The sequence below is a fragment of the Anser cygnoides genome, chromosome 7, assembly GCF_040182565.1.
Source record: "Anser cygnoides isolate HZ-2024a breed goose chromosome 7, Taihu_goose_T2T_genome, whole genome shotgun sequence".
Lineage (NCBI taxonomy): Eukaryota > Metazoa > Chordata > Aves > Anseriformes > Anatidae > Anser > Anser cygnoides.
In genome coordinates, this window is record NC_089879.1 from 9,627,387 (window position 1) to 9,652,946 (window position 25,560).

General features: G+C 46.5%; 1 protein-coding gene across 31 annotated transcripts in view; it reads right to left on the reverse strand.

The window, feature by feature from the left end:
• The window catches only part of TCF7L2 (transcription factor 7 like 2), a 177,483-nt gene that overhangs the window by 100,460 nt on the left and 51,463 nt on the right, over window positions 1-25,560 (reverse strand). For 28 of the 31 annotated variants that reach the window (XR_010832970.1, XM_067000935.1, XM_067000939.1 and 25 more), the window contains one exon: window positions 13,500-13,601. The exons of the other annotated variants lie outside the window; for them this stretch is intronic. Coding sequence is in view for 27 of the 28 variants with exons in the window: in XM_067000935.1 (XP_066857036.1) it covers window positions 13,500-13,601 (102 nt within the window). In the remaining variant the exon portion in view is untranslated. The remainder of the gene's footprint in view (window positions 1-13,499; window positions 13,602-25,560) is intronic. 31 annotated transcript variants of the gene reach the window in all.

Sequence of the window (25,560 nt, forward strand, 5' to 3'; positions counted from 1 at the left end):
TCGGCTTGTCGCCTCCCCCTCCGTGCCTCAGCCCACAACAAACCATACATTCAAGCTGTGATGAGTAAGGAATTACCAGGCGTAGCTCTCTGAACCGTGCCCACACAGGGCTGGTATGCAACAGGTTTCAGTGTTTGTTTTTATAATAAGTGAAGCAAAAGTAGTTTAAGACAACTCAGCTCCTCTTCTCGCCTCTCTCTTCTTTGAAGACGGTCTCTTATTTTGAGACTTAAGCAAAATTGTACAGCGGTTAATAAAATAAAGGGCATTCCCTGACTCGGATTTCAGCCTGTTCCAAGTAATAGATAACTTTAAAATATTCAAGTTTGCCTCTGTTCCATGAAGAAACGCTAATAAAAATTAAAACGCAACCTCCACCTACACATTTTCCCCACTTCTTAAACATCTACCTGTCCGCCTCGTAATCTAACTTTTGCTGATAAAAAAGCAAAAGCAAAAAAAAACAAAAAAACTTTCCAGAAACAAAGCAAAAACTAACCAAAATTTAAGAAGCGTAAAGCTCAACTTGAACAGCAGACAAGTATGTGGAGAACAGCGTGACCTTTCCTTATCACCCACTGACATGCTTAATCGTTTCCAAACAAAAATGCTATTTTCTGCCACTTCTTTCTGCAAGCACCTCCAGAGCCTGCCTGGCTGGTAAACAGTTAATCTCCCAATATCCCCTGCTGCCTGCGAAAAATCACGGAAACAATTGAGACATTGTCCAGTGAACAAGACTCCCAGGGACTGACATTTTTGTTTATGTCCCAGTTCTCAGCCTGTCAATTTTCACTACGAACGTTAAAAGCCCGGCTCGCACCAATACAGTCTGCCCTCGGCTGAAAAGGCTCCACTTCATTTATTTTATTAAAGCTATGGTCTGTTTATGATTCAGAGCTCTCCCCGTCCGCGGACCTGCTGGTCCCATCCCCCTGCCTTCCCTTCTGCCCTGCAATAGCCACTTCCTAACTCCGAGGAGACTTTGCAATGCCTCTTTCAGGGAGAGTGCCAGGAGAAAAACCCGACACGTATGTTAAACACCGGTGTTGGTACTTTGTTGGGGTAAGGAAACGCACTACTGCTTCCATTTCTTTACTCTAGTCCCTTAAAATAGCCTCTGATTATTAACTGGGGTAGGGTAGAGGGGAAGGGAGCTGGATACCAACCCGGAGTGGCAGGAACTTAAAAAAAAAAAAAAAAAAAGAAGAAAAAAAAAAAACCACACAGCCACTCCCGGTACCCAGCAGCAAAATAGAAAATACATGTAATGGAGTAAAACAAACATCTTGGAGCAAAGCAGCATTTTCGCTGTTGCTCCCTGGCTGCGTTTCCTGTCTGCGTTTTCATAATGACGGGAGCGTCAGGCCCAAAATACATCCCTCTCCTTCACCCCCGCCGCTCTCCCCCCATTCCCAGCACTTCTTTTTTTTTTTTTTTTTTCTCGTTACGCTCTCAATACTTTATCTCCATGAAAAGCACACACAGCGGTCACCAGCGTTTCCTGTTTGCCGAGTGTGCTTTAACTATATCACACCCTACGCTGCTGCGCTGGAATGCACAGCATATGGCATTGTGAAAGGGTTTACTGTCGAATAATGGCAGCAATGCAGTCCTGCTGGTTTATATCAAACCCTGTCACTCTCTTCACGGAGGTCTCTCTCTTGCTCTCCGAGAGGCGAGGTAAAACACACACACACACACACACACACACCCCATGCTACCTCCAGCCTCACTTAGGACCTCAGCAGAAGCAGGATCGAGACCTGCAAAGTCAAGGCGAGACTGCAGCTTGTAAAGCTGTGACTTGCAGCCACTCGTGATTTGCTTCCACTCCCAGAATATCCGCAGGATGTTGCATCCCTCCCCAGGTGTACGAAGGGGCCGTGAAGAAGTTTTTAGCTCCTGGCTGTGGCTGGTTCCTGGGGACACACGCGGCCCCGGTGCCAGCAGCCAGCACGGGCTGTGGACCGCCGCGTGCCCGAGCCCCTGCCCGTGGGGTGGCAGGGCTGCGAGCCCCAGCGACCGCCTAAACCACATCCAGGAGAGCAGTTTAGTCTCTCCCTGCTTCCAAAAATCAGCACTGATATATTTGTTTATGAAAACATCCACTCAAAAGCCAAACACATGCCACCGCCTTTCACTTTGGGTCAAAGTTTCAGAAATGCATTCTTGTTAAATTGCTCAGAGGTTTATTTTTGTTTGTTCTGCGTTGTGCTTTTTTTTTTCTTAAGCAAGTTTAAAAGAAAAGGACTATCAAATAAATAAATAAAGTGCTGCTTCCAACTGCAGTCAGGTTTAACTAAGAAACTCACAAAGGTTACACTTCAAAGTCTTTTTTGTGCAGATCTTGAAATGCCTTCCCATGCCTGGATGCATTCGGCCAGCAGACGCTGAAATAAGGAGCAATACTTTTAAAGCCCATTGAAATGCACCCATCCACCCTCCCTTCAGAAAAGGAAGCCTTACTTAATAGGCATTTATTATTGCTGAACTAGGGTTGAAAGTTCAGTGTCCTTATAGACCAAAATTATCAAGATTTCTGAGTTTGCAGCCCACGTTTAAGTCCTAATGAGCTATTGTACCACGCTCACTGCTATTAACTCTTTGATGTCCGGGACTTGTGTTGCTCCTGTCGGTGTCTCACAGGTGTCCAAGGGAAAAAGTGCAGCGCTCACCTGTACTGGAGATGAACAACTCTATTTTTTGCCTTTAGTCCCCTCCGGCATAACAAGCAAAGACAACTACAGCATTAAACATGCATGCCGAAGACAGGACGGCCCAGCAGTTCGGACTGTGAACTTGGAGCCCGGGGACCTGTACATCACTCCCAGCTGTGTTTCAGTCCAACACGGAGAACACGCTACTGTTCCGGGAAAGGGATGTGAGGATGCGGTGTCCATCACATCGCACAAGCCCAGCAATCGCACCGCCACCCTGCCCCACGCTGCATGGCCCCTGTCTGCCCAGGACCTGAGCTCTTTGGGGCAACCACCTGCCCTTCTGCAAGTAGCTTGCTTATTAAATCTTCCGGAACACAGGTAACAAGCGGTAACGAAACGATTTTAAATTTGCACCTGGCACTTTGACCTGCTCGTTTTGCAGTCAGAGCGGCGTCACTAACAGGCTTGGGAGGTGCTTGGGAAGAGGAAGGTCCCCAGCTTCCAGCCCCAGACTGAGGTGCCTGACCCCAGCCGCCAGCAAACAGGAGCAGGAGGGTGTTTAAATGAAGAGGCATGAGCCCAGCTCAGCACCCAGGAGAGGAGCAGCCAAGTTGGCCAGAAAGCCAACAGGGCACCAGGCCTGTGGCCATCCTCCTCTCGTGTCGGTGCCGGGGCTGCTCCCTGACATCTCACCATTTACTCATCCCACAGATGCCCGAGCACTGCGATCTGAGGTGTCCAAACGGTCGCCTACACAGAAACATGGCTTAACAGCCCATCTCGCTGCGAGTGGACACTCCCTGGACGTGCTCCGGGCATGACGGGCAGAACAAGTTACTGCAGGGCGAGCTTCACCCTGGGCTTCCAGCAGCCCTGCCACAGGAACTGCCCGGGCACACACACAGCTTGGGAACAGATGTGGGAAACTTCGCCTTCAGTCCAGGTGGGATCTGCTGCCTCACGTTCACCCCTCAGGCACCAACTGTGGAGCAACTGGCGTGCCTCGGATCCACACCAGAGCTTATCCCAAAGTAACCTGTCCTGGTCATCAGAGCCCTTAATGAGGAGCAGGTTATTTCATGTCCAGTGAACGACTTCCCTCCAGAGAGCTCAGCATGCCTGAAAAGCACCAGGATGGGGAGTCAACAGGGAGCGGGCTACAGCCTTAGCAATTCAGACTCCTGCTTGCTTCATGTTAGTTAACCGTGGAGATGTAGGCATGGCCAACATGCAGCGGAAGTCCTGCCGCCAGGGAAAGCTCGGGTGCACTGCACCCATTTTGGGTTTTCTAATGGTTCCCTGTGCATCCACACAGCTGCTTGGCAGGAAAAGCATTCAGGGCTGTATATGCAAACTAAAGTTTTGAGGCTTCCAGGTCCCTTCACTCTGCTCTCCTCCCTCAGACACCATTTCCATATCACAGGGAAGTCACGGCCCCATAGCACACAATACTGATATCGCTGAGCTCTGCAGATTTGCAATAGGACAGACTTGGGTTGTTTTGTCTTCCCTCTCCCAGACACTCTCCTCTCGGTCAGGGGAGATTTCATACATTTCCCAGTGAGTTACAAGAGACCAAAACCCTCCTTCATACTCACAACATATAGCCTTAGCTCCGGGAAGAAATATATCACAGGGACAAGCTCCAAAGGAGAAGAGCTCAGGACATGCTAGTCTGTCCCTCCATCCCTGTCCTTTCTCAGTACTTGCTCGATGGGGGACAGGCCAAATCCACGACCATCTCTCAGGAAGAGTTTGATTTTATTTATTTCTTTTTTCATACAGATGCTCAATTCCAGTGTCCCAGTTCAAAAAGCATCACTATACGAGAAAATACTTCGAGCACATGCTTAAATGCTGTCCTGAACATGGACAGACATCAGCTCATGTGTAATGATTTCTTGAACCAAGGCCTAAAAAGTAAAAAGGAAGGGGAAGGGGAAGCTAGTTTCCACAGTAATAGTACTCAAGAAGTCTTTGAGTCTTGCCAACAGGAAAAATGCATGTTAGAGAGCTGCTCCACTCTCCTAGGAAACTAGCACAGACCAATATCTTCCTGCAAGCCAGTGCAGCAAGGCCTGGGGACACAGGCGAGTCCTTAATTTGCACTAAGAGCAAGGTAGAGAGTTAGGATTGCAAAGGAAAAAAAAAATAAAGGAAAAAAAAATAAGCACTATGCTAGGATTTGGTTACTTCTTAGATCCATCAGAGCATCAGGGAGGCAAACCAGAAAGCCCTCTACCTCTGATGTGCACACATACATCTATCTGTTCAAACCATACATGTGCCCAGGTTTGGTACCAGCGCATCACTCATTCTCTCTCTCCTTGAGAGGTGAGCCTGACTGCAGAGCTACCATTTGCTGGTTCAGCTCCCCAAAACTTCCCAATTCTGAGAGAGAAAAAATAAGGCACATCTGCCACAAGCATTCACGGACACGCAGGGTCTTCCCAGAGCATAAACAGCACTGAAAGTAACTTTCTTCTAAGGTCCAACATATGTTAAAACTTTAGGTTTAGATCTGAAAAACTACCTCTGTCTTTTTGTTTGGTTGGTTTTTTGTTGTTTTTTTTTTTTTTTTTTTCCTGTCAGGTCACATTGGGTGGTGGGGTTTTTTTGCACACCTCTGAAAATGTGGATATAGAAGTCAGTGTCTCAAAATGACCTTGGGAAAGTTACTTCACATCTTGCTAGCTGCACTGGTAAAATGGAGGCATGAGCAGCGCTTCCCTGGCTCAGGAGATTCTGCTCATGATCTGATGGCTGATTTTGCTCACCGATCTGTCAAGTACAAGTGCAGCTTCAATGCGAGCTCCCCTGGAACCAGCCCTGGTTCCAGCCAGCCACAGAATCAAAAGCAAAGTCTGTTGTACAACATTTTCAGTGTAGTTTCGTGAAACTAGGTACTGAACACTGTTTGGAGAAGAGATTTGGGGATTAGTTGTTTTATGAAGGCATCATTCCTAGCTTTTTGCAACACCTCTAATTCTTCAAAGCCTTTCCAAGGTGGGTCTGCCCCCTCCCTGTAGGTCTGCACAGGACCGAGAAAGCATGCCTCCTTCTCGTTACACAGCAGCTCACTAAGCAGCTCCGGGTCCTTCTGCAGGAGAGAGCACAGGTGCGTACAGTCTGGAAAGTGAAGTGTTTGATGAATAATCCAATCCCAGACCGCCGGTACTGCTGAGAGGAGCAACAGTCCTGGGCTTGAGCAACTCAGCAAACAAATAGTCCTGAGCCCAGCAATGCCAGCTTCCTTCCTCTCTTTTTAATGGTAAGTACGTGCTGTTTTCTTTGCTACAGCACCTGGACACAGCACACAGATCTTGTTTAGACAGAAAATAGGAGGTTTCAGTTCAAGTGGGCTCGTCTGCATGGGGAAGTTTTTGTGCGAGGGCTCGAGTGTGAATTAAAAAAAAAACAGAGAACAACTATTTCGAATTATCTCTCCGTGTGGACACTCTCATTCAGCACTAAGAGTTTCTTTGTGTGATTTAGCTTAATCCGTTTCCAAAGCGGATTAAGTTAAACCGCACAAAGGGCCTCTTACTGCTGAATGAGAGCGGCCGCATGGAGAGATAATGAGGAATAGCTATTTGGAGACAGCTACTTCCACCAGCTATTTGGGCTTTTCCACCGGCCCAAGGCTACACCAGGAATGTAGCAATTCGGGCAAAAATGGCGCGGCAGCCTCATCGTACCCACTAAGCCTCCTGCTGCTCGCACTGCCGCCAGCAGGGCCTCTGGCTCCTGACCCAGCTGTGTGATTTAGTCCCTGTCCCCCTCAGCTCCCACACGCATCCAGCTACGGATGGGCCACACGGCTAGATGGACCTGCAGCCAGTGGCCACGCCAGGCCTGCAGGCCTCGGCACACGTCCTCGATGTGACCAACACAGCCGGGCTGCTGCGGCCCTCACGCGGGGCCCAGGCTCGGCCCACTGCGCTCCCTTGTCTCCTCTCGGCACGGCAGCCACACCGCAGGAGAGCGGGTGCCTAGTTTTGGGCCCACACAAGTCCCCGCAGGCTAATCTAATGTGTGTGCTCCTGCACAACGCACGCTGCCTTGTGACTGAATCCTTTTCAAATCACAGCCCGGGTTCCTCTGTGCTAAAACAGTCTCCTGAAGCCTCTTTCCAACATAGTTGTCTACCTTGAAATGCAGCTCTGCTGTACCCCGAACTAGTCAGAAAGGAGCAGAATTCAGAGACTCGTTTGCATCACACTCAGGACACAGTGGTTATTTTATAAACAGAAGATACAAGAGGGAAGCCTGCAATAGATGCACTTCCAGCCAAGCTGAAGACTGCATCGTTATGTTTTACTTAATGCTCTCTGATGAGCAAGCGTTCACGAATCTCCACCCGTCAGCCAGAGCCCTACGAATGCCCTGCACCAGGTTCTCCAAGCCCAGCCACATAATTCACAAGAAATGGATGCTCTGCAGCACACACCAACACACCTACCCAGCTGCCTTCTCCAAGAGCACCGCTTAGGGTTGCCAGCTCCTAGGATTTTATAGCCAGTCCAGCACTACTTGCTATTTTTCCTTAAAGCGCAGTAGCCTTGAAGTCAAGTGTTTAGGGAAGAACCTCAGCCTCCACTTACAGCACACAGCAAGCCCCTGAACTGCTGCAGAGAAAAGTTTGAGAATGTGAGCGGAGTATACCCTGCAGGCTCAGGAACCAGAGAACAAATAAAGAGAATACAAAATGTATTATTTAAGAAACAGAAAACAAACAAAAAAAAACCCACACCAAAAAACCCCCACCAATCCTCATGATCCTTTGAGACCTGACTCATGATCCTAGAACAATTGGGGTTGGCAGTACTATATGTTTTACAGCATTTATTCACAGCTGAAATATCCCAACATCCAAACACTTCAGCGTTCCTGGAGCCGCTCGCAGATCTCTTGACTGCAACTAAGCGTGACAATTTGTCCCAGCTGCCAATCCAGCCCCAAGGTGTCTTCTGAAGGTGCTTTAGCGCTGACTGATGCTTGCAGCAGCACTAAATCCCTGCTCACTTCACAGTAAGAGGTACAAATCTGCACATTTCCAGAGTCTCAGCCTTCAAGCAGAGTGGTTGCCTCCATTGTAGAGGGTGGACATTATGCCACAGAGTAACGGCGATGCCATGAAGCAGTCCCCAAAAGCCTGAACTACTCCGCAAACTTAGCAAATTACTAAATGGCTGACTTTTTAGGAGTCCACATTTCTTCTATGCTCTGCCTAAATGCAGGTTTCCCATTCGTATTTAGTGAGTACTGAATATAATGTGTGCTTTATAGGAATCCATCCAAAATAGTTGTATTGGGCTGACAGTAGATAATTCTATACTTAGCTCTACACAGTCAGGTTTGAACACAGATTTTTAAAATACAATCCTTCTCAATGAAAAATCAAAAGGAATTAGTGGTGAAAGATTTACCCACAAAATTCTCAGCAAGTTTAATTTGTTCTGTGGCTGAATTCCATGCAGCTCTGAAAATCCAGAACAAGATGTTTGCACACTTTTGGGCATGCATTAATGAAACATCTTGTTTACTTTGCAACTGCCAGAGCAATTAGCTAAATAAAGTATAGAGCATTTAAAAAGCAGAGAGTCACTACAGGAGCTTTCCAATTAAGGCTGCCTGGGTATTTCTGCACCATGAGTCCCCAGGACCTGTGTATTGGGTCCAAGCACCAAGGTGCGACCTACTGCCATCAGAGGCTGTTAGGGTGCCAGTACAGCTCTTGACACTGGGCATTGACATGAAACACATGCAGATCCTTCCCACCTACCCACCCTTCACCCCACCACCACATTCCTGCAGCTCTCAACATGGGCTGCATGCTCAGGGGATTGCTCTGCACATCTCCACGCAGGTGGATGTCCCGTCGTGGGCGCATACGGCCTGAAATCCAAGAACAGCTCAAGAGGGCACTGTAGAGGAAGAACAGCCTCTCTAACACAAAATATTAAAGACAAACAAAGCAAGTGCTTTAAAAGCCCTCTCGGGGCACTGTGAGTGGAAGTTGCAAGATTGCACTTCTTGGCTGTATGCATACAGGACTGCACTTGTGCTTGGATGCACCCTATTTCTGGCCTGGAGCATTTGATGGGACACAAGGTAAACTTTGAAATCTATCACCTTGTAATATACTTGCAGGTATTTGTCTTTTTTCAGAGCGCCCAAGTATGAACCACATGAGACTGAAAGAAATTAAGGAGAAGGGAGAGCAGACTGCACAGCTTTGACTCTAAACGCTCTGGGAAACAACTCCTGATCCCCCCAAACTAAACTGCCCAGCAGCCACAGACACGCTCTCCACACGTGTCGAAGAGGTTGAGAACAGAGAATACATTTTTGAGATGGTTTTGCCTTAAGTTTTGCTTGTCATATTATGTTTTGAAAACACATTTTCACCTCCTTAAGCAAAAAAAAAAAAAAAAATTAGATACACTACTGCACAGTGATTCTTTGTTCTTGGGGATTCAGTCTACTTTATGGCTGTGTTCATTACATATTAGAAAACCCAGGCCAAATAGTACTAGAAGTCCTCCCCCAAGGTAACATTTACATTTACTTCAAAAGGCCTCCCTGCAGAAGAAAATGTAGGATTTTTTTTTTTAAACCTTTAACTGATTTGTAAGAAATATACTGTACCAAACCACCACCATTTTGGGTTCAGACTGTTTTTGCCTGGTACAAAGAAAGCTAAAAGCAAGTCTTTGTGCAGCTGAGACAGCAGGAGGCAGGACCCAGGGAACGGCCTTCACCCATCCTCCTGCCCAAACCAGGGTACAGCTTAGTCAGAATATTTACTTTGCAGAGAACAGGGAAGAACAGCCCTGCATTCCTACGGTCTTAAGAAAAACATATACAGATAAAAAAGGTTTAAAAGCAACTTGCTTTCTGTAGCGAGCAGATCTTGGAGATGCTCATAGGGATATACCACACGCTTTTTCACTCGCCTGTCCACACCTCACTGGAAAGTTTTCAGGCAAGAATCCCGTTCCTAGGGCACCCACACTTCATCCTTATCACCACAGTAGCTCAGGAAAATGGAGCAGATCAGGTACACGTTGAACATGGGATTTCAAGGCAGCTAGTACCCTACTCATTTAGAGGAACACACAAACCACGGGTCTGCTTTACACCCAAAAACTTATTTTTTTTTTTAACAAAATCAGAGGTTGGGGAGGAAAATAAAAGGGGGGTGGGGGTGGGGGGGTGCTGCAAATTAGCCTTAAGAACCTTTCAAAATCCCAGCCTCATAATAGTACTATCCACAGGCTGAATTCAAAATTTTGACCTAGCAAGCTTAATAGCATACTATTAAAACAATTTTTCCCCCAGCTTTCTTTCACCTTTGGACACAGATAAGCAGCATGACTGTGCCAAAGCAAGATGCAAGAGTCTTATAAGACAAGTGAAGCACCTAAATGCAAATAAACACATTGGTCTTAAATGGAGCCTCATGCTGTACCTTCCTCAAGACATGCTGAACATAATTTCAGTTTAATATTCTGTTTCTCATTACGGACCTTGGAGACTCTCTCAAGCACCATGAAAAGCAGTATTAACCCAGCCCTCAGCACTGGGGGCAATCCAGCCAAATTATTCATGCTGGTCTTTTGCTTCCATTTTCGTAGTCTTAACTTAATGTTCTTAACCAAATCTGAAAGGAGCAGGGCTTACAAGTAGGATAGACTTTACTTAAGACATTACAGACAGCCATGTTCTGCAGTCCTGAGTCATTAAACTAAAAACTCGCACCGAAGCCAAAGGGAGTTTCATCGAAGCTGGGCGTAAAAGCTGCAGCCCTGACACAGAGCTCGTGTTAATCAGAGCCAAACACTGAGAAGTCAACGGAGAAAAAAGAAAGGAAAAGGGAAAGGGGGAAAAAAAGAGAGAGAGAGAAAAGAAGAAAAAACCACACACACTTTCCTTCCCTCTCTTTGTAATCCACCTATAAAGATTAGGCTCAAATCCTGATTTCAGAGATATGGGAAAGATAAGAAATGATTTGCAAGCGTTAGCGTTTTGCTGTAGATCTTCGGGGCAGCACAACTGATTTCAGGAAGAAAAACTGGCATGGATACACTTGGCAGGTAGACAAGACACAGCAGCGTGGGTGGAGAGCCCATTTCTATCCTTATAGGTTACGCGTTACAGCCATGAAGAAACATAAGCATGCCCATGAAATACCCCTTACTGTTCCCTAAAAAGATTACGGGCATTTTCAGCTCCACAGAACCGGGTGCAGAGCCTGCTGCAAGAGCAGCCAGGTCCCAGGTGCTGCGGGCACGCACAGCAGCGATGAGCCGGGACACCACAGAAACCTGACACATCCCCAGCCAACTGGCATCTGCAGCCACTTCATCTGCTCTCCACCACCACCACCTCCCCCGAATGCCATTACCTACTCTAACTTTATTTACCAGAAGAAAAAAAAATTTTTTTTTTTTTTTTTTTTTTTTTTACTACGCAAAATGGACGTGGCCTGGGGTGGATGCCAGGAAAAAGGGTGGAAAAAGCTGCCTTTATTTATTTAAACAGAACAAGGCAAAACAGTTTGCTGCTAGAAATAAACATTAAACCTTGCAGAAACTGCCCCCCCACCTCAAAACCCACTGCTCCCCCACCTCGCTCCCTCGCCTCCTCTCCCCTTCAACATTGTAAGTAGCACAAAAGATCACATTACAAATGCCAGCTGTGGCTCTTTTGGAAGGTGGCCTCCATCTCGGAGGTAGTATATGTTCCTCACGGCCTAAGTGGTTGCTATGGTAAATATGCTTTTTATTGAATAGCAGAGTGAAACAGCTTTTAAAGAGACCCATAAGAACCCCATAAATGGTCAAAATACACAGCAGATCAACCTCAGCCTTCCTGGAAACAGGTTTCTCTTTATTTTCCAAAAGGATCCTGATTTTTGAACGGGCGGCGCCCTTTTTCGTGCATGTGTGCCCGTGCTGTCAACTCATCTCCATCTCGCCCGCACCCTCCGGAGGGGCTGGGGGCCGGCAGCGGTGATGCTGCGAGCGGGGACCCAGCCAGCCCCGGCACGACCAGCCCCTCGGGCTTTCAAAGCGAAGCCTGAGGGGCAGCGGAAGGTGCTGGTGATGCCCAGCTCTGCTCCCCGCCACATCTGCCTGCTGTCCCAGGCTGCAGCCAGCTGAGAAAACCCTCCCGCCGCCGCGCAAAAGCCTCCCACAAAGCCGTGCCCCCCCGCCAGGCCTGGGCCGAGCTCCCAGCCCCGGAGCCCAGGGGAGCGCTCCCGCTTCCAGCCCTACTCCTCAGTCAGGGCATTCAGAAAAGAACCAAAATCAGGAAGTTGTTTTAGTTTCTTTCTTACTAGGAAAAAGGTAACGGCAGGTTTTGATGGCTGCACCGCTCTAAATAAGCAGCCAAACATCTATTCTCCCATTTCTTCCTTCAGCGACAGCCCAAGCGCACAGGAAGGCAAAACAAAGTCACTCTGAAAAATCAAAGCAATCAGTGCTTTGACTAAGCAAGTACCAGGCCTGCGCTCATCGCTCTGCCATACTGAGATCTATTTTAGAAGCTATGAAATCTAGAAGATAGGAGACTTTTTTCTTTTTTTTTTTAATAAAAAACTAAGGCGCTCATAGCAAAGGCCTGGCACTTCTCAACGTAGAGACAACAACAGAATAACAAACTCCTCAAAAACATTTACTCTGGTTTTAAATTTCTAACCGAACAAATGTGTGTCTTGTATGATCTGTCAACTACGTCCACGTTAGACTTTATAACAAAAGAAAAAAAAAGAACGAGCAGTGTTTCTTGGGATTCACCTTGTCATCCATTAATCATAAAAAAGGGTTTTAAGAAACCCAAAATTTGATGATAGAGTATTTTGGAAGAAATATTCTAACCTGCTATATGCCGTTTCTCCAGAGGTATGTTCCCCAGATGAACGTTCAGAGCTAACAGGCCCCTTAACGATAGGTTGTGCCAAAACTGGCCATAGGTGAGGACGGGCAAATAAATACTGCCATTCTTGCACAGTGCCATATAAACAAACATTTTTTAAAAAAACTGTATGGAAGCTATTTTAGAAAATAAAATCAACTCCCCCAGCCCTCTCTCATGCAAATTTGTACTAAAGATTTCAAATTCAACGTTGTTTTTACAGTAGAAGCAACAACAAAAAAATAACTGAGAGGTTAATAAAAGAACATTATTATCAATGCTACTTACAAACTACTTACAAATTACTTTGTATTTTGCAGGCAAGTAATAAACATCTGATAACACTTTTTATACTAAATGAGAAGTCATCACAATGCAAGGAAGATGTGCTCTTGTTGAGCTTAACTCCGCTGACCCTTCCCTTCACCCAGGTAGAATGCTGACCAGTTCGCACAAACCTTCCCTCAAGATTTTGCAACAGGAATAGATATTTTATGTTTTTTTTAAGCAAAGAACATAGAACAGGCTTGGGTTTTTGTTCCTTTTTTTTTTTTTTTTTTAAAGTATGCTTTCCAGAAGTATCTCTTCATTCAGTTCAGTTCAGCGTAGTCACATGTATAACCAACCTGATCGGACTTCACTTCCACTAAATAATCCTGCAGTATGTAATTTTAGAGCATTTTCAACTTTGTGCTCTCCTAAGAAGCCCAGAGCTAAGCATAATGAATGATAATTTCACAAACAACCAAAGAATAGAATATATACTCCCTCCTTTTACCACGGGCTTGTTAGGGTTTGTTTGTTTTGAATCTTTCAGTTCACATAAAAGAAAACTGATGACAATCAATGCGATTAATGTCAAATCCTTTTTTTTTTTTTTTAAACAAAGGAAGAACATCTTCTGCGTTTACTTACAACAATGTGTGCTGGAGATGGAGACCTAGCATCCTTGAGGGCTTGTCTACTCTGAAGGCTCCCTGCCTGAACATCAAGCAGTGGCCATTTCATCTGCAGATACTGGATGGAGGAAACAAAAATGGGAAAAGAAAAATGAGTTCAGAAAAGAAAGGCAAAAAAAAATAAAACAAAAACAAATCTTAGGTAACATGGGCAAAAAGATACAAATTAAAACGTATGCAAGGAACAGAAACAAAAATTAAGACGACTTCACATGTTTGTGGAGACAAAATCTGTCTAACAATTTCATGCCACTACATTAAAGTTCAGGAATAAGAAAACACAGCAGATTGCAAAGACAATATTACATTAATTTTATTAATCATAACAAATCTAGAAGAGGAATAAAAGCCAGACAAAAACAAAATACCAAAACCATGGAGAGGATGGGCCAAGGGAGGGGAAGGTAGATTATCAGTTTTAGGAGAGGGAAAACACCTATTGCAGGTTAAAAATACGATCTCTGTATTTAATGGATTGTCTGTCAGCCTTCTTTCAATGCATGCACCACATTAACTCCTCCAGCTTCACACCACTGTGTGAACCCTAAAGGCAGAGGTCTGCCCGAAAAGCAACGTGAGCCCACAGCACTGCTGGGTCTTAGACCTATTTTCTCTCCTTTCCACCAGTTCTGGAAGTCACCGTGGGTTATTTTCTTCTTGCTCATCATCAGCAGGAGAGAAACCTTCTGAAGGACAATCCTTAAGGGACTTGCACAGTGTAACTTATTCAATTACACGGCCAAACGTAATAAGCTCTCCAGTTGATGATGCCCAAGACAGAATACGGCCTGGTGCATTCGCTCTCAGCTGCCCTGGCCAGGCGCTCAGGGGCAGCCAGAACGTGTTTGTGTCACTGCCATTGGCAGACAGCCTCAATACACTGCCAGTCTGCAGCATAAGGGGGTGTTGATTCAGAAAGCAAAATGAAAAACAGCAACAAAACCCACCATAATTACCCTTCAAGAAGCAGTTGAATGTTCCCATGGACTTAACCAGCACCAAATACCAACTAAAGCTTTGGCTCTGGAACATGCCTATCCTCCCACCACACTCAACCAGGTCGCCCAGCGAGCACAAGGCTTCCCCCAGAGCTGGTGCCCACCTTGCTGCAGCAGCACAGCACTCTGTTCGCACCAAAATCAGTCCCGCGGAGAAATGAGCCAGCCCAAAACCATATCCATGCAGCACAGATATAATTTCTGCCCCAGCTCTACTCTCCGTGTGGCGCAGCACTGTGCCAACAGTTCATATATGATCTCTAAAAGCCCCGTATTGCGCTGGAAGAAATGCTTGCTGCCACATACCTTCAGCCCCCTCCCAGACCTAAGAAAAGCAGCTGTATACATAGATCTGACCCCTGTGGATAGCACTGGACTCTGATTGACCTAACAGATCTATTCCTAGAAAATATCTAGAGAAATAGTTATGTTTACCCATCACTTTTTTTCCTTAAGTAATCTTGAAGAAGAACGACGCACGATCAGCCCCTGCCACTCCAGGCTAGCAGCAGAAGCTGTATCTAAATCTCAGCGAAGGAAGGAAGGAGATCTGGTTCCATGCTTTCAGCACATCACTATCACATTTGCTCACGTATGCAAAACATTTGTGAGCATGCAAGGCCAGTTTGCTGCAAGACCGTGGGCACCGAGGTGACCAAAAGCAGGAGGATGCATTCCCATTTCCCATCGCTTGGAGGGCCTGAGATTTCTGAGCTACTGGAATGCAAATAAACAAACCCATACTCTGGATTTGTGCCCCTTTCGAGTTCCTCAAGTTCCAAGAAGTCTTGTTTTTATTCATCTTCACATTTGGGATTTGTGCAATGTGGACCAGAATGTTTCAGCACTTTTTAAAAACAAGAAATAAAACCCCAAAAAACCAGAACCAGCCTACCGTAAGTGGCATTGCTAACTCATATGACTTGATTGTAAGCCTCCAGATATTTGATTGCTTGTATCAAATCCCTGCTCTTCAATATAGGTGACCACAACATAAATTTAAAAGTTGAGATTACGTTAAAGTAACTTTCTAACCCTTTGTGGTTTCAAAGAAATGCTTAAAAATGCAACCCAAGTGCACAGAAAATGAACCCAAAGCCTAGGCTGACTGAGAGCTTCTTAACTTCGAGGGAAACCTGATACATTTCGGATTTGCGGATGGCACTATTGAACAAGTCAACTGATACATTTTTGGAAGTCCATCAGTTGTCTTTCACATGCAGTGGCCGTAACACCGCCACGTAAAGGGGCATATGAATTTGCAGAAAGGTACAAAGGCTCCCCAACAGCTGTCCTGACGGGTCACAGCAACTAGAGACTTCCCCTGATATTTCAACTGGGGAGTGAAGTATTAAATGCTCATAAAGCCAGGGTGTCATTCTAGAGACTGCATTTTTCTCTTCTTCCAAGGAAAACATCCTCACAGAATGTCTGCCTCGTGGTACATGACTGTTTTGGAGAGTGAGAAGTTGCCTCTACCACAGCTGAAGCAGCCAGCTTGCTGGAAGTGGCTGGGAAGCCATCGTCCACCAAAACAAACCAACCGCACTTATTTTTCCATGACCACTCGAGGGTCACGAGCAACTCTGGAATATTCCTACAAACCTGGCGATCCGTGAGGGAGCTCAGGTCAGCGGCTGCCCTAAAAGACAGGCCAAGAAACGCGTGGGCTTCTCTGAGGCTGTCCCCAGGGGCACACTGAGAGGCACTGACAGGGCAGCGTGAGCAAGCTCACATCAGACCCTGTCCAGCCAGTAATTACTGCAAGGATTGTAAAGCCTTCAGGACTGTCAGCTCTGCTATTTTTTTAGCACTAAGTTCCCAGAAGAAGAAACAGGGCAAGACAGCGTGATTGTTACTGCTCTGCCTCCATCTCATGAGAGCCAGGAGAGACAGCCCAAGAAACTTCAGGAAGAGCTTACTGTTACTTTGCTTGTCTGTGTTGCAGACCCTTAAAGTTTGGCCTCTCAGTGAAGTCCTCCCGTTACCCACCCCTGCCAAAGCAGGTCCAAAAACCTTCCAGCTCAAATGCTCAAACGTGGCCAAAGCCGCTTCTCCTCCGAGACCTAACAGGCCGTGGATGCCCGTGGCATCCAGCATGAGCTGGGCTCCATTTTGCACGCATGACAGCTTCCATGGCCAATATGGAAGGGGAGAGGAAATAAATAAATAAATTAATTAATTAATTAATTAATTAATTGAACAGCCCCCACAGAAAGCAAGGAAGGCGTGAGGCTCAGCAAGCAGCTTCCACATCTCCCCCAAGCGGCCGGGCTCCAGCACCCCAGCCCCACCGAGGGGCAGATGTCCTCTCCACCAGGTGGACGCGGAGGGCCGGGGCCTGCCACCGGGGCTTGCCTCAAGCTGTTGGGCCGACAGCTTCAGCAACAGGACGCTGCTGGCCACTTGCTGGCTCTGCAGTGCCAGCCCCGTTGATAAAGCACAAAATATTAGCATTGTTTAAGGTGACGAGCCCGACTCGAGGGCTCCTCATCCAAGAATTGTCATGCCTGTAACACAATATTGATGTGGTGGCTTATAATTCTTACTTTACATAAAAGCTTCATTGTGTGCCAAATTCAATCTCCACAGGCTACCTGAGCCACAGATTTTTACGAGTCTACATTTCAGCGCTGCGAGTCTACAATACACATAATTTTCAATTATGTTAGGGCAGAACAGGATCACTGCCTATATAACATTACTGGTTGGAGGAAATGAGACTCAGCCCTACTGCCGAGCGAGCTAACCGAATCCAGATGGCGGGCAGAGCGCGGCCCGACGGAGCTGCGGCGAGCGGCCGCCCTCCACAACTCTCTCTTTCACGACGGAGGGAGACGCCAGCCCGCACCCCGGCCCCTCAGTGCTGGGGCTGGGGGCGAGGGGCAGAGCCCCGTCGCGGTGCCTGCGTGCGGCGCGGTGCGCGGGGAGGGCGAGGGAAGGGATGGGATGGGGGCGGGAGGCGTGATTGCTTTTGCAGGTTTACTACGGCTGCGCTACGCTCCGATTTTCTTATTAAAAAAAAGAGGGGAAAAAATAAAAGTCAAGCGCTATTACAGCAGAGAGGTAAATCCTTTCCTTCCTCAAGCGACTAAATAGCAGGAAATCCTATTCTCTCGGCCCTAAATGCAGATTTGAGCCAGACGGTTCCTCTGATTTGCAAGGAGTCCACAAAAATTCGAGGCCAACTTTCCCAGCCTCCGAGGCTGGGTTTGCATTCCTGCACCGGAGGGGAAGGGCAGGCGGGGGAAGTTCCCACCGTCCGCTCCTGCGAGCGCCGGACACGCGCTCGCTCCTCTCCGGCATCTCTCAATGTGGAAATCGCGCCTTGCCTGCGCAAACACCGGGCTTTTCAACAAGTTAACCCTAACAAATCTGTGCAAATTATTTCGGAGCAAAACTGTTGAAACAGGCTCCGCTGGCCTGCTTTTAACATTTTTTAAAATAATGTCATCTTGGCTTGGGTAGTTTATTCCCTGTTTAACAATATGATCTGATGGGGATCATTAGCATGTGTGTGTTTAAAAAAAAAAAAAAAGTTTTACGGCAAGTCTCAGAGAGCTTAAGCAAAATAATTGTTAAGCTCCAGGCCTCTGCACAAAAATTAAAATACGTATGGGGCGAGCATACTTGAGAGAAACCAAAGCTTTTAAAAAGGCTGTTAAATTGTCAGCACAAGGGAAAAGGCAAATGATTTGAACTGCCCAGATTTTTTTTTTTTTTTTTGTAGAAGGGAGGAAAAAAAAAACGCAACCCTTCACTGTTAGGAGCAGCACGTCCTCACCTCCCATCTGCAACCAGCAGGTCCTGCAAAGCACGGACCCACCAGGAGCAGCTCAGCACAGGTGTCCATCCATCCCCCTCCCCCCCCCAAAAAAAACACTCAAAGAAGCTGGGAAACAATCACGTTTCCCAAGATTTCACAGCAGAGCTGGTCAAAAGCAGCTAAAATCCACTTGCAGGACTGGAGGAGCTGACTGGAAACTCTTACTCATTGCCAGCGCCCCCCAGCTCCAGGGCTCGCGGCAGCGCAGCCCCGACGAGAGGGATGGCACAGGGCTCGCAGGTGTTTCCTGCTCCGGTGTCCGACCTGGAGCTGCTCCCTTGTCACATTATTGTTTTCACCACTGGAATGCCCTACGAGTGATGTCCCAGAGCATACAAATACATAAACGCAATTAAAAAAACAACAACAACAAAAAAAAAACAGTCCATATTTTTAAACAAGGAAAGCTGCACAACACTTTCCAGCTCGGGTTTCCTGCAGCTGGTGCTTATTAGCTCCCAGGAACTGAAGCGAGCAGGAGCAGGGCTGCTGCAGTCAGAAGCCGCGTGGTGCCACAGGCCTCCGACACCTCTCCCAGCCATCGGAGCACCTTCAGTCTGAGCTCTTCCTGCCTCTCAACACGCCGCACAAACCCACAGATTCCTGACCCTAATTTTCCTCCCTTGGCCAGCACTGCAGGAGCACTTGGAAGTACCCACCTGGATGCCAACCTTGAAGCTTTCAGAGGTTTCCTCAATATTTAGCTAGCAACTTTTCTGGGGGGCCACCTAGGCACATTTTAACTAAAGATAACCCAGTAGTAACTCAGGAGACTAAAATTATGAGGGGATGGATGAGATTTAGGGGGAAGGCGATAGCAACAAAGACAGAGCTTAACAAAACTATAATTTCTCTTTGCAGGAAAGAAAAGTAGTTCCAAGAGGATACCATCTTGGTGCCTACAGTGCAAGGACTGCAACCTACTTGTGTCCCCACTGCAGTCAGAAGGGCTAAAATGGGATTCAAAACCAGAACCCTCAGCTTGTTCTCTACCTATTAGTTAGACGGATCCATCTATCCACCTCCATCCATCATTTTTGCCTTCAGTTATCACCTTGCTTGTAGGGGTGTACAGTGTGAGAACAACAAAAACTACCAGCAAATGACTAACCAAAGGAGATTGCTACAGAAACTTTACAAGGGTGTCCTATTTCTTGCAGATCTGCAATGTCTGGAATTTTTCATACGAAAAATAATAGACACCACCCACAATGTTCAGCCCCTCTACAGAATATGTAATATACTACGATGAAGCACAGGGGAGCTGCTAAAAACGAGAGCAACAAGGCTTATATCAACTAGGCTGATCCTTTCCCACAAAAGGTTCCCCTACCTCAAGAAATGAAAGCATGTTATTGTAAAACATGGAAGTATTTATCACACATCTCCACTTAAAAAAAAAAAAAAAAAAAAAAAAAAAATCACCCTTTAAACTATTGCAACACTGCAAAAATAAATGATTAAATGAAAATACATAAATAGGGGAAAATTAGTACAAACACACACACAAAAAAGGAACTGCTAAGTGGTATATACCTGCACAGATAGATGCACGTACAGCATTTAGCCGTCTTCCCAATTTAAAATGCTTATTCACCACCACTAGTATCAGCCAGACCATCTTGTGATATATTCCTGAACAAGGCACTTCTATTGCCTTGAATTTCCCAGTTATTGAGAGCTCTAGTGACCTTGTCTCTTTCCCTTCCAGTCATGCACAAGGAGTCCCTGAAAAGGGGGCCTTGAGTTGCCCATTTTAATATTTTGCCTGTGCCTTTGTCACATTGCTGAAGTGCTGCTTAGGGCATAGAAAAGGAGAACGCGGAGTCCACCGCAGCCTGAAAATCACGGAAACGTGTTAGCGATTAAACAGTCTCAGATCGTCTCAAAGGAGGGATGCTGGAGAGCAGAAATCCTGCGAGCTGACAGTGCCTCACTGAAGCCATGGAGCAGTCCGAGGCGATGGGAGAAGCTCACGCCTGCTCTGGGATGGGACGGGGCACAAAGGAGTAGCTGGAGCCCCACGGGCACCTAAACAAACAACGTTCCCTCTTGGATGAGCCGTCAGACCGAGGGGAGATGGAGGAACACCCCAGAAGCACCAAAGCTTTCTCCTGACCTAATCATCCGGCCCCATGCCCTCACAGAGCTCTTATCCAGCATCCTGGATGAGCTGCAACACAAGAGCTACATGCCAGGACTGCTGCCGCGTGTCACGGCTACTGGTGCTGCCTTTGTCTGCATACTGGTAAAGGGCACAGAAGGGACTGCTCCAGGAGAGCGCTGAAGACAATAGCCAGCAGGTCCTCAGAAGCATCTTTAAAAATTAACACCTATGAAAGTTCAGGGACATTCAGGTAATTATTTGTTCATGACAAAATGGATGAAAGTTATTCTTGCCATTGGTTTTACTGAAATACCAAAGTAAAATTGTTTTGCAAGGTTGGTAGATGCCAGTGGCGTTCTAGGATTTTGACACTGGGTATGAAGAAGCTAAGGCTAATCAGCTACTACAAGAATTAAACTTTTTTTTTTTTTTAAACTTACAGGAGGAAGAGCGTTCATGTGACACAGCAGCACAGCACTACTTTCTGCAGTTCACATGGTATCTCAGCAGAACAACTGCAGGCAGTGTTTCTTGATCACGGGTGGAGCTCGGGAAAGCACCATTACTTCTTTCACATTTAATTTGAAAGCCTCCACAGCCCCACTGCACAAATCAGCAGGCTGCTTGAGTACTTTACAGATGTCTACAAAATACTGTTCCAAAACACACGCACAAATAAAAGCATAATTTCACTCAAGGAACAAGAACAAATTTTTTACCTACCTACTTTTAAGCCAGAAAAGAAAATAAATAAATAAATAAAAAGTACTTCATCTTCAAACTATTTTTCCCTGATTTTCTCTGCAACCTGTTCTGTTCCACTCAAGCACAGAGTTTCCAATAGAGAAAGAATGGGACAGCCATGAAATCTCAACAAAGTCTTTCTGTAGATACAGCTCGTTTAGAATCAGCAAAGCTAACCCAGCTCTAAGACTCGCTGAACAATTTGATGTACAGACCCACATTTAATTTCTCCTCCTGGCAATCTCCCAGAGAGTGAGAGAACAATTGGTAACCAGTGTTTGCATGAAGTCCAAGAATGCATTTTATGGTCTATAAAATATAATTCCTTTCCTCCCCATTAAATAAAGACAGTAAAAATATCTGACAGCATGTTAGGGAGAGAGATCACGGCACTGGACTACCTCCATTGTAACAGAAGGGCCGCTCCAGGGGAACCTTGCCTCCCTTAAAACTTTCCAGCTCTGTTAAGAACCTAACTCCATTTGTAAAGGAGGGACTGCAGCTTTAAAGCTTTGCAACTACCTTTTATTTATTTATTTATTTTTCCTGAAGAGAAAACAACAAAACAAACAGAAGAACACAAAACAAGGAGAAAAAGCACACACACACACGGCTCAGTGGTAGATCAGCCTGGTTCTGCTTTAATGCTGCAGAACACGCCTGCCCTGTCCTGCTCGCCTTGCCCACCCCGGTGCACGTACCCACGCCCCAGGACGGTGGGCTGTGGAACAAAAAGGGCCCTCCAAAACAGACCTCCACCTTCCCCTCTACTCCATCATTTACAGTGGGAGCTGCACGTTTCCAAATTATGGGAAGCCTTAACCAGGCTCCTCTGGTGTCACCCATCACCAAAGTCACCTCGATGTGATCAGGACGCAAAATGGCTGCTGGGCTGGTACCATCTTCCAGTGAGCCTATGCGTGTGTGAAATTAAACCGACGGGCGGACAGCTATCTGTGCCTAAGTGTACACAGGGCCAGTGCTACCTCCTGTCCTCATGTGTTACCATCACTAGAGTTCCCCAACTTCCCAATCTGTTCTCCAAAGTGCTTCCTGTTTGGTGGAAGGGGAAGTCTGCTTTGGTTTCTTGTGGTGCAAAGGGATGAAGGAGGAGGAGGAGGGTGGGGAAGGGCTGCTGCAGCAACTGGCCTCGTGGCAGCGGCCACTAGCACAGCAGCACCATGCTACATTTCCACAGGATCCAGTACAAGCAGTTTGTCACATCCTTTCTGTAAGGAGCCACTTGAGTTCAGAAGCCTCGGTTTATGAGATCTGAGCCGAGGGGGTTGACTTGTAGAGCGCGCAGCACCTACAGCTACCACAAGTCAGCAGACGTGGACAAGGGAGCTGCAGAAGGGTTCCCCACGCAGCACACCACAAGCCACTGTCCTCTTCAAAGGGGGCATCTCAGATACTGCTACAGGACTGGCTGGGTGAGGTTTTATTCCCTCTTCGATCTAAACTCTCATCTCAAATCCCACAAAGTACCTGCAAACACCACAGGGCACTACCGAGAGGCGCGATGCTACTGAGAGTTGGGATTCGGTTTGCCAGCTCCCCTGGGATGCAGGAATAAAGATGCTACAGGAGAACCGAGCTCTTTGCTCCTAACTGTAACGTCGCCCAATGGGGCTTTTACTGAAAGAGTCATATTTTCTCCTGATGTTGGGTAAGTGAAACTCATGACTCGAATCACTACCACAAAAATTCCTGTTGATGTAGCAATTCTGGGTGAACTGCCGGGAGCCACTCTCTAGTAAACCCAGCAAATTTCATACCGAATTTCCTGTCGCCTCCCCTGTGGTTTCTATATGTGATTGGGTCTTCGATGCAACAAGGGGTTACTGCAGAATACATGGCTCCAAGGGTTTCAGGCTGTCGCGAAAACCAAGAACTTGCAAAATTCTCTTTCCCCGGGGTTGGTAACTTCTGTCTATATCTTTTTTTTTTTTTTAAACTCAAAACAAACCCCCAGAAGTTAACACAAAAATGTAACCTAAAGACAACCTCAGGAAAAAGTCCTGAAGATAACACCAAAACCAGAAATGTTCTGACCTCCTCAGAGGAGCTGGGAAGGTTGCTGTTGGGGTTACTTTGTTTTTCAGAAGGCCTGACTGGAAAACTTTCCACTGCATCATATCCTGGTCCGCATTCCTCAGCGCAATCTTTTAGCTCAGATGTGTGGAGATGTCTTTGAAAGATGTAAAAAAAGGTCGAGAGTCCCCTGAGCTAATTGCGCTGGCTGAGAAACAAAACCTGTGGGCTGGGGTGGGATTCGTGTCAGGCTGACCTAAGACCAGCTACTCCTCCGAGCGCAGCCGCCTTGCGCCTCCGCCAGCATCCTCCTGCCACTCAAGTATCGCCTTGCTGTAACAAATTACGCCTAACCCAGGATTACGGCTCTTTCCAAATCCCTCCCGGAGAGCTGGGAAACGCACGTTCCCTCCCAGCACCAGTTGCTTCCCCTATCAATAACCCTTCTCTCTGCTTATCCTTCGAGGGCACTTGCCCACGGGGCCAGCAGGGCCGCTCGCACCCGTTCTCCTTTCCAGCGCGAGCTGCACGTCTCAACCACCCACCAGCTGAAGGCCTTGATCCCCCAGACCCTCACACAACCGTCAGCCGCCTCCACCTGCCCGCTGTTGGACAGCGCACCCCACACATCCAACCTAAACCCCTCGAGAGCAGCCCACACCTTCCCCCGATTCCCCCCAGATTCCTTCATAACAAAGGGCTGGGAGGGGTTAAAAGGTCCTCTTGCCCTTCGGAGAAGCACCATGACCCTTGCTGAAGGAGGGATGCACCCCTCCAAACGCCTTCTTTACCTCCCTACACCTCAGCTAGCCATAGAAAAGACGCCCGGCCTGAGCAGAGGGAAAGCTGGCTCCCATTTCGGTAGGAAGAATATATTTAGGCAGAGGACTAAGTGAATCATTTGGGATCAAAGTGAAAACAAACAACTGAAGTATTCACTAAATCTGTGCTGTCACCTCTCTTTCCTGGGCAGCCACCCCATGTATTTATTTTCTGGTTTCCTCCAGCACTACCAAAACAATGCAATATGCATTTATGGTATTTAAATGAAGTATTTTTAAAATATTCTTCGTTGAATCATCAGCCACACAAACTCTTCCTCAAGAACAAGTAAAACACTGTTTTGATTTTTTCTTAAAGGCGATGTAGATAGATGTTTAAACAAATACGGTCCAGAATTGAGACCACTGTGGATTATTTTTTCCAACTAAAAAGGCACTCCGATGGAAATAAGTACAATTCTTGTAAAATTCAAATATTCAAATATTTCAACATGGGCAACTTTTGTTGAATTGGCATCTTTTAGGGACAAAGAGATACAAAGTGTACTACTGGAAGTTCTGGAAAAGTGTGCTGTTTATTTAAAAGGAAAAAAAAAAATCCTAAGTCAAAACAACCATACCAGTACATCCATTCCCTGAGCTCAAGTGACTAGAAACAAAGTCAAACCGCGCAATGCCCCAGTGCAAAATGAACATTTCGATTTTAATGAATTGGGAAAGGAGGTGGGGAAAAAAATAAATAAATAAACCCGCTTTTTTAAAGCAGCAAATCAAAATCATGCTCATATCTAGATTAGAAAAAGGAAACACAAAAACAGATTTTATTCTGTCTAGGTAAAAGTGCAACACGCGTGAGTCTTCATCTTTCCCCTCAAATGGTGGGAGGAAGAAGAGAAAGTATATTTTTTTTTTAATTCTGTGTACAAATGCTGACTGAGCAGGCCCCTGCACAACGGAGAAATGCATCAGCTGCTCCACAACAGCTCCCGTCCCGGAGGGCCTCTGCCCCCTGCACCAAATCCTTGTGGTTGTGGCCGAGGTTTGCACCAGAGAGGCGAGGGCTGCGTGGCTGCGATCCCGATCCCCTGCGAGCATCTCAGCCACGGCCCGGGGGAGCGGATGCAGCACCGCAGACGGACGGACAGACCGACCCGGCCAGCCTCGCGCCATGTGCATTTGTCACGCTGTAACGCCACGGATCCCAAGTTAAAACAAAGGAGTCATCAGAGCAGCCCTGAGCATATAAATCTGGCCTAAAATGTTGCTCTTGCTGCTAAATATAGAGCAGGCATTTTGAACTGGCTGGCCCACAAGGCAACTTTTGTATTTATTTATTTAAAGGACCGTGGTTTGGGAACACTGAGTGTTTCTTAAGTCTGTTCATGTATATTATGTTCTCCCTCAAGAGATGAATATGCAAAAAAAAAGAAATTTAAAGGAACTTAGCAGGTACTAGAAAAACAGCTTCCACTTAAAATAGCCTGAAAGCACCAAAGAAAGAAATATTTGGCTTGAAGTCTCCCCAG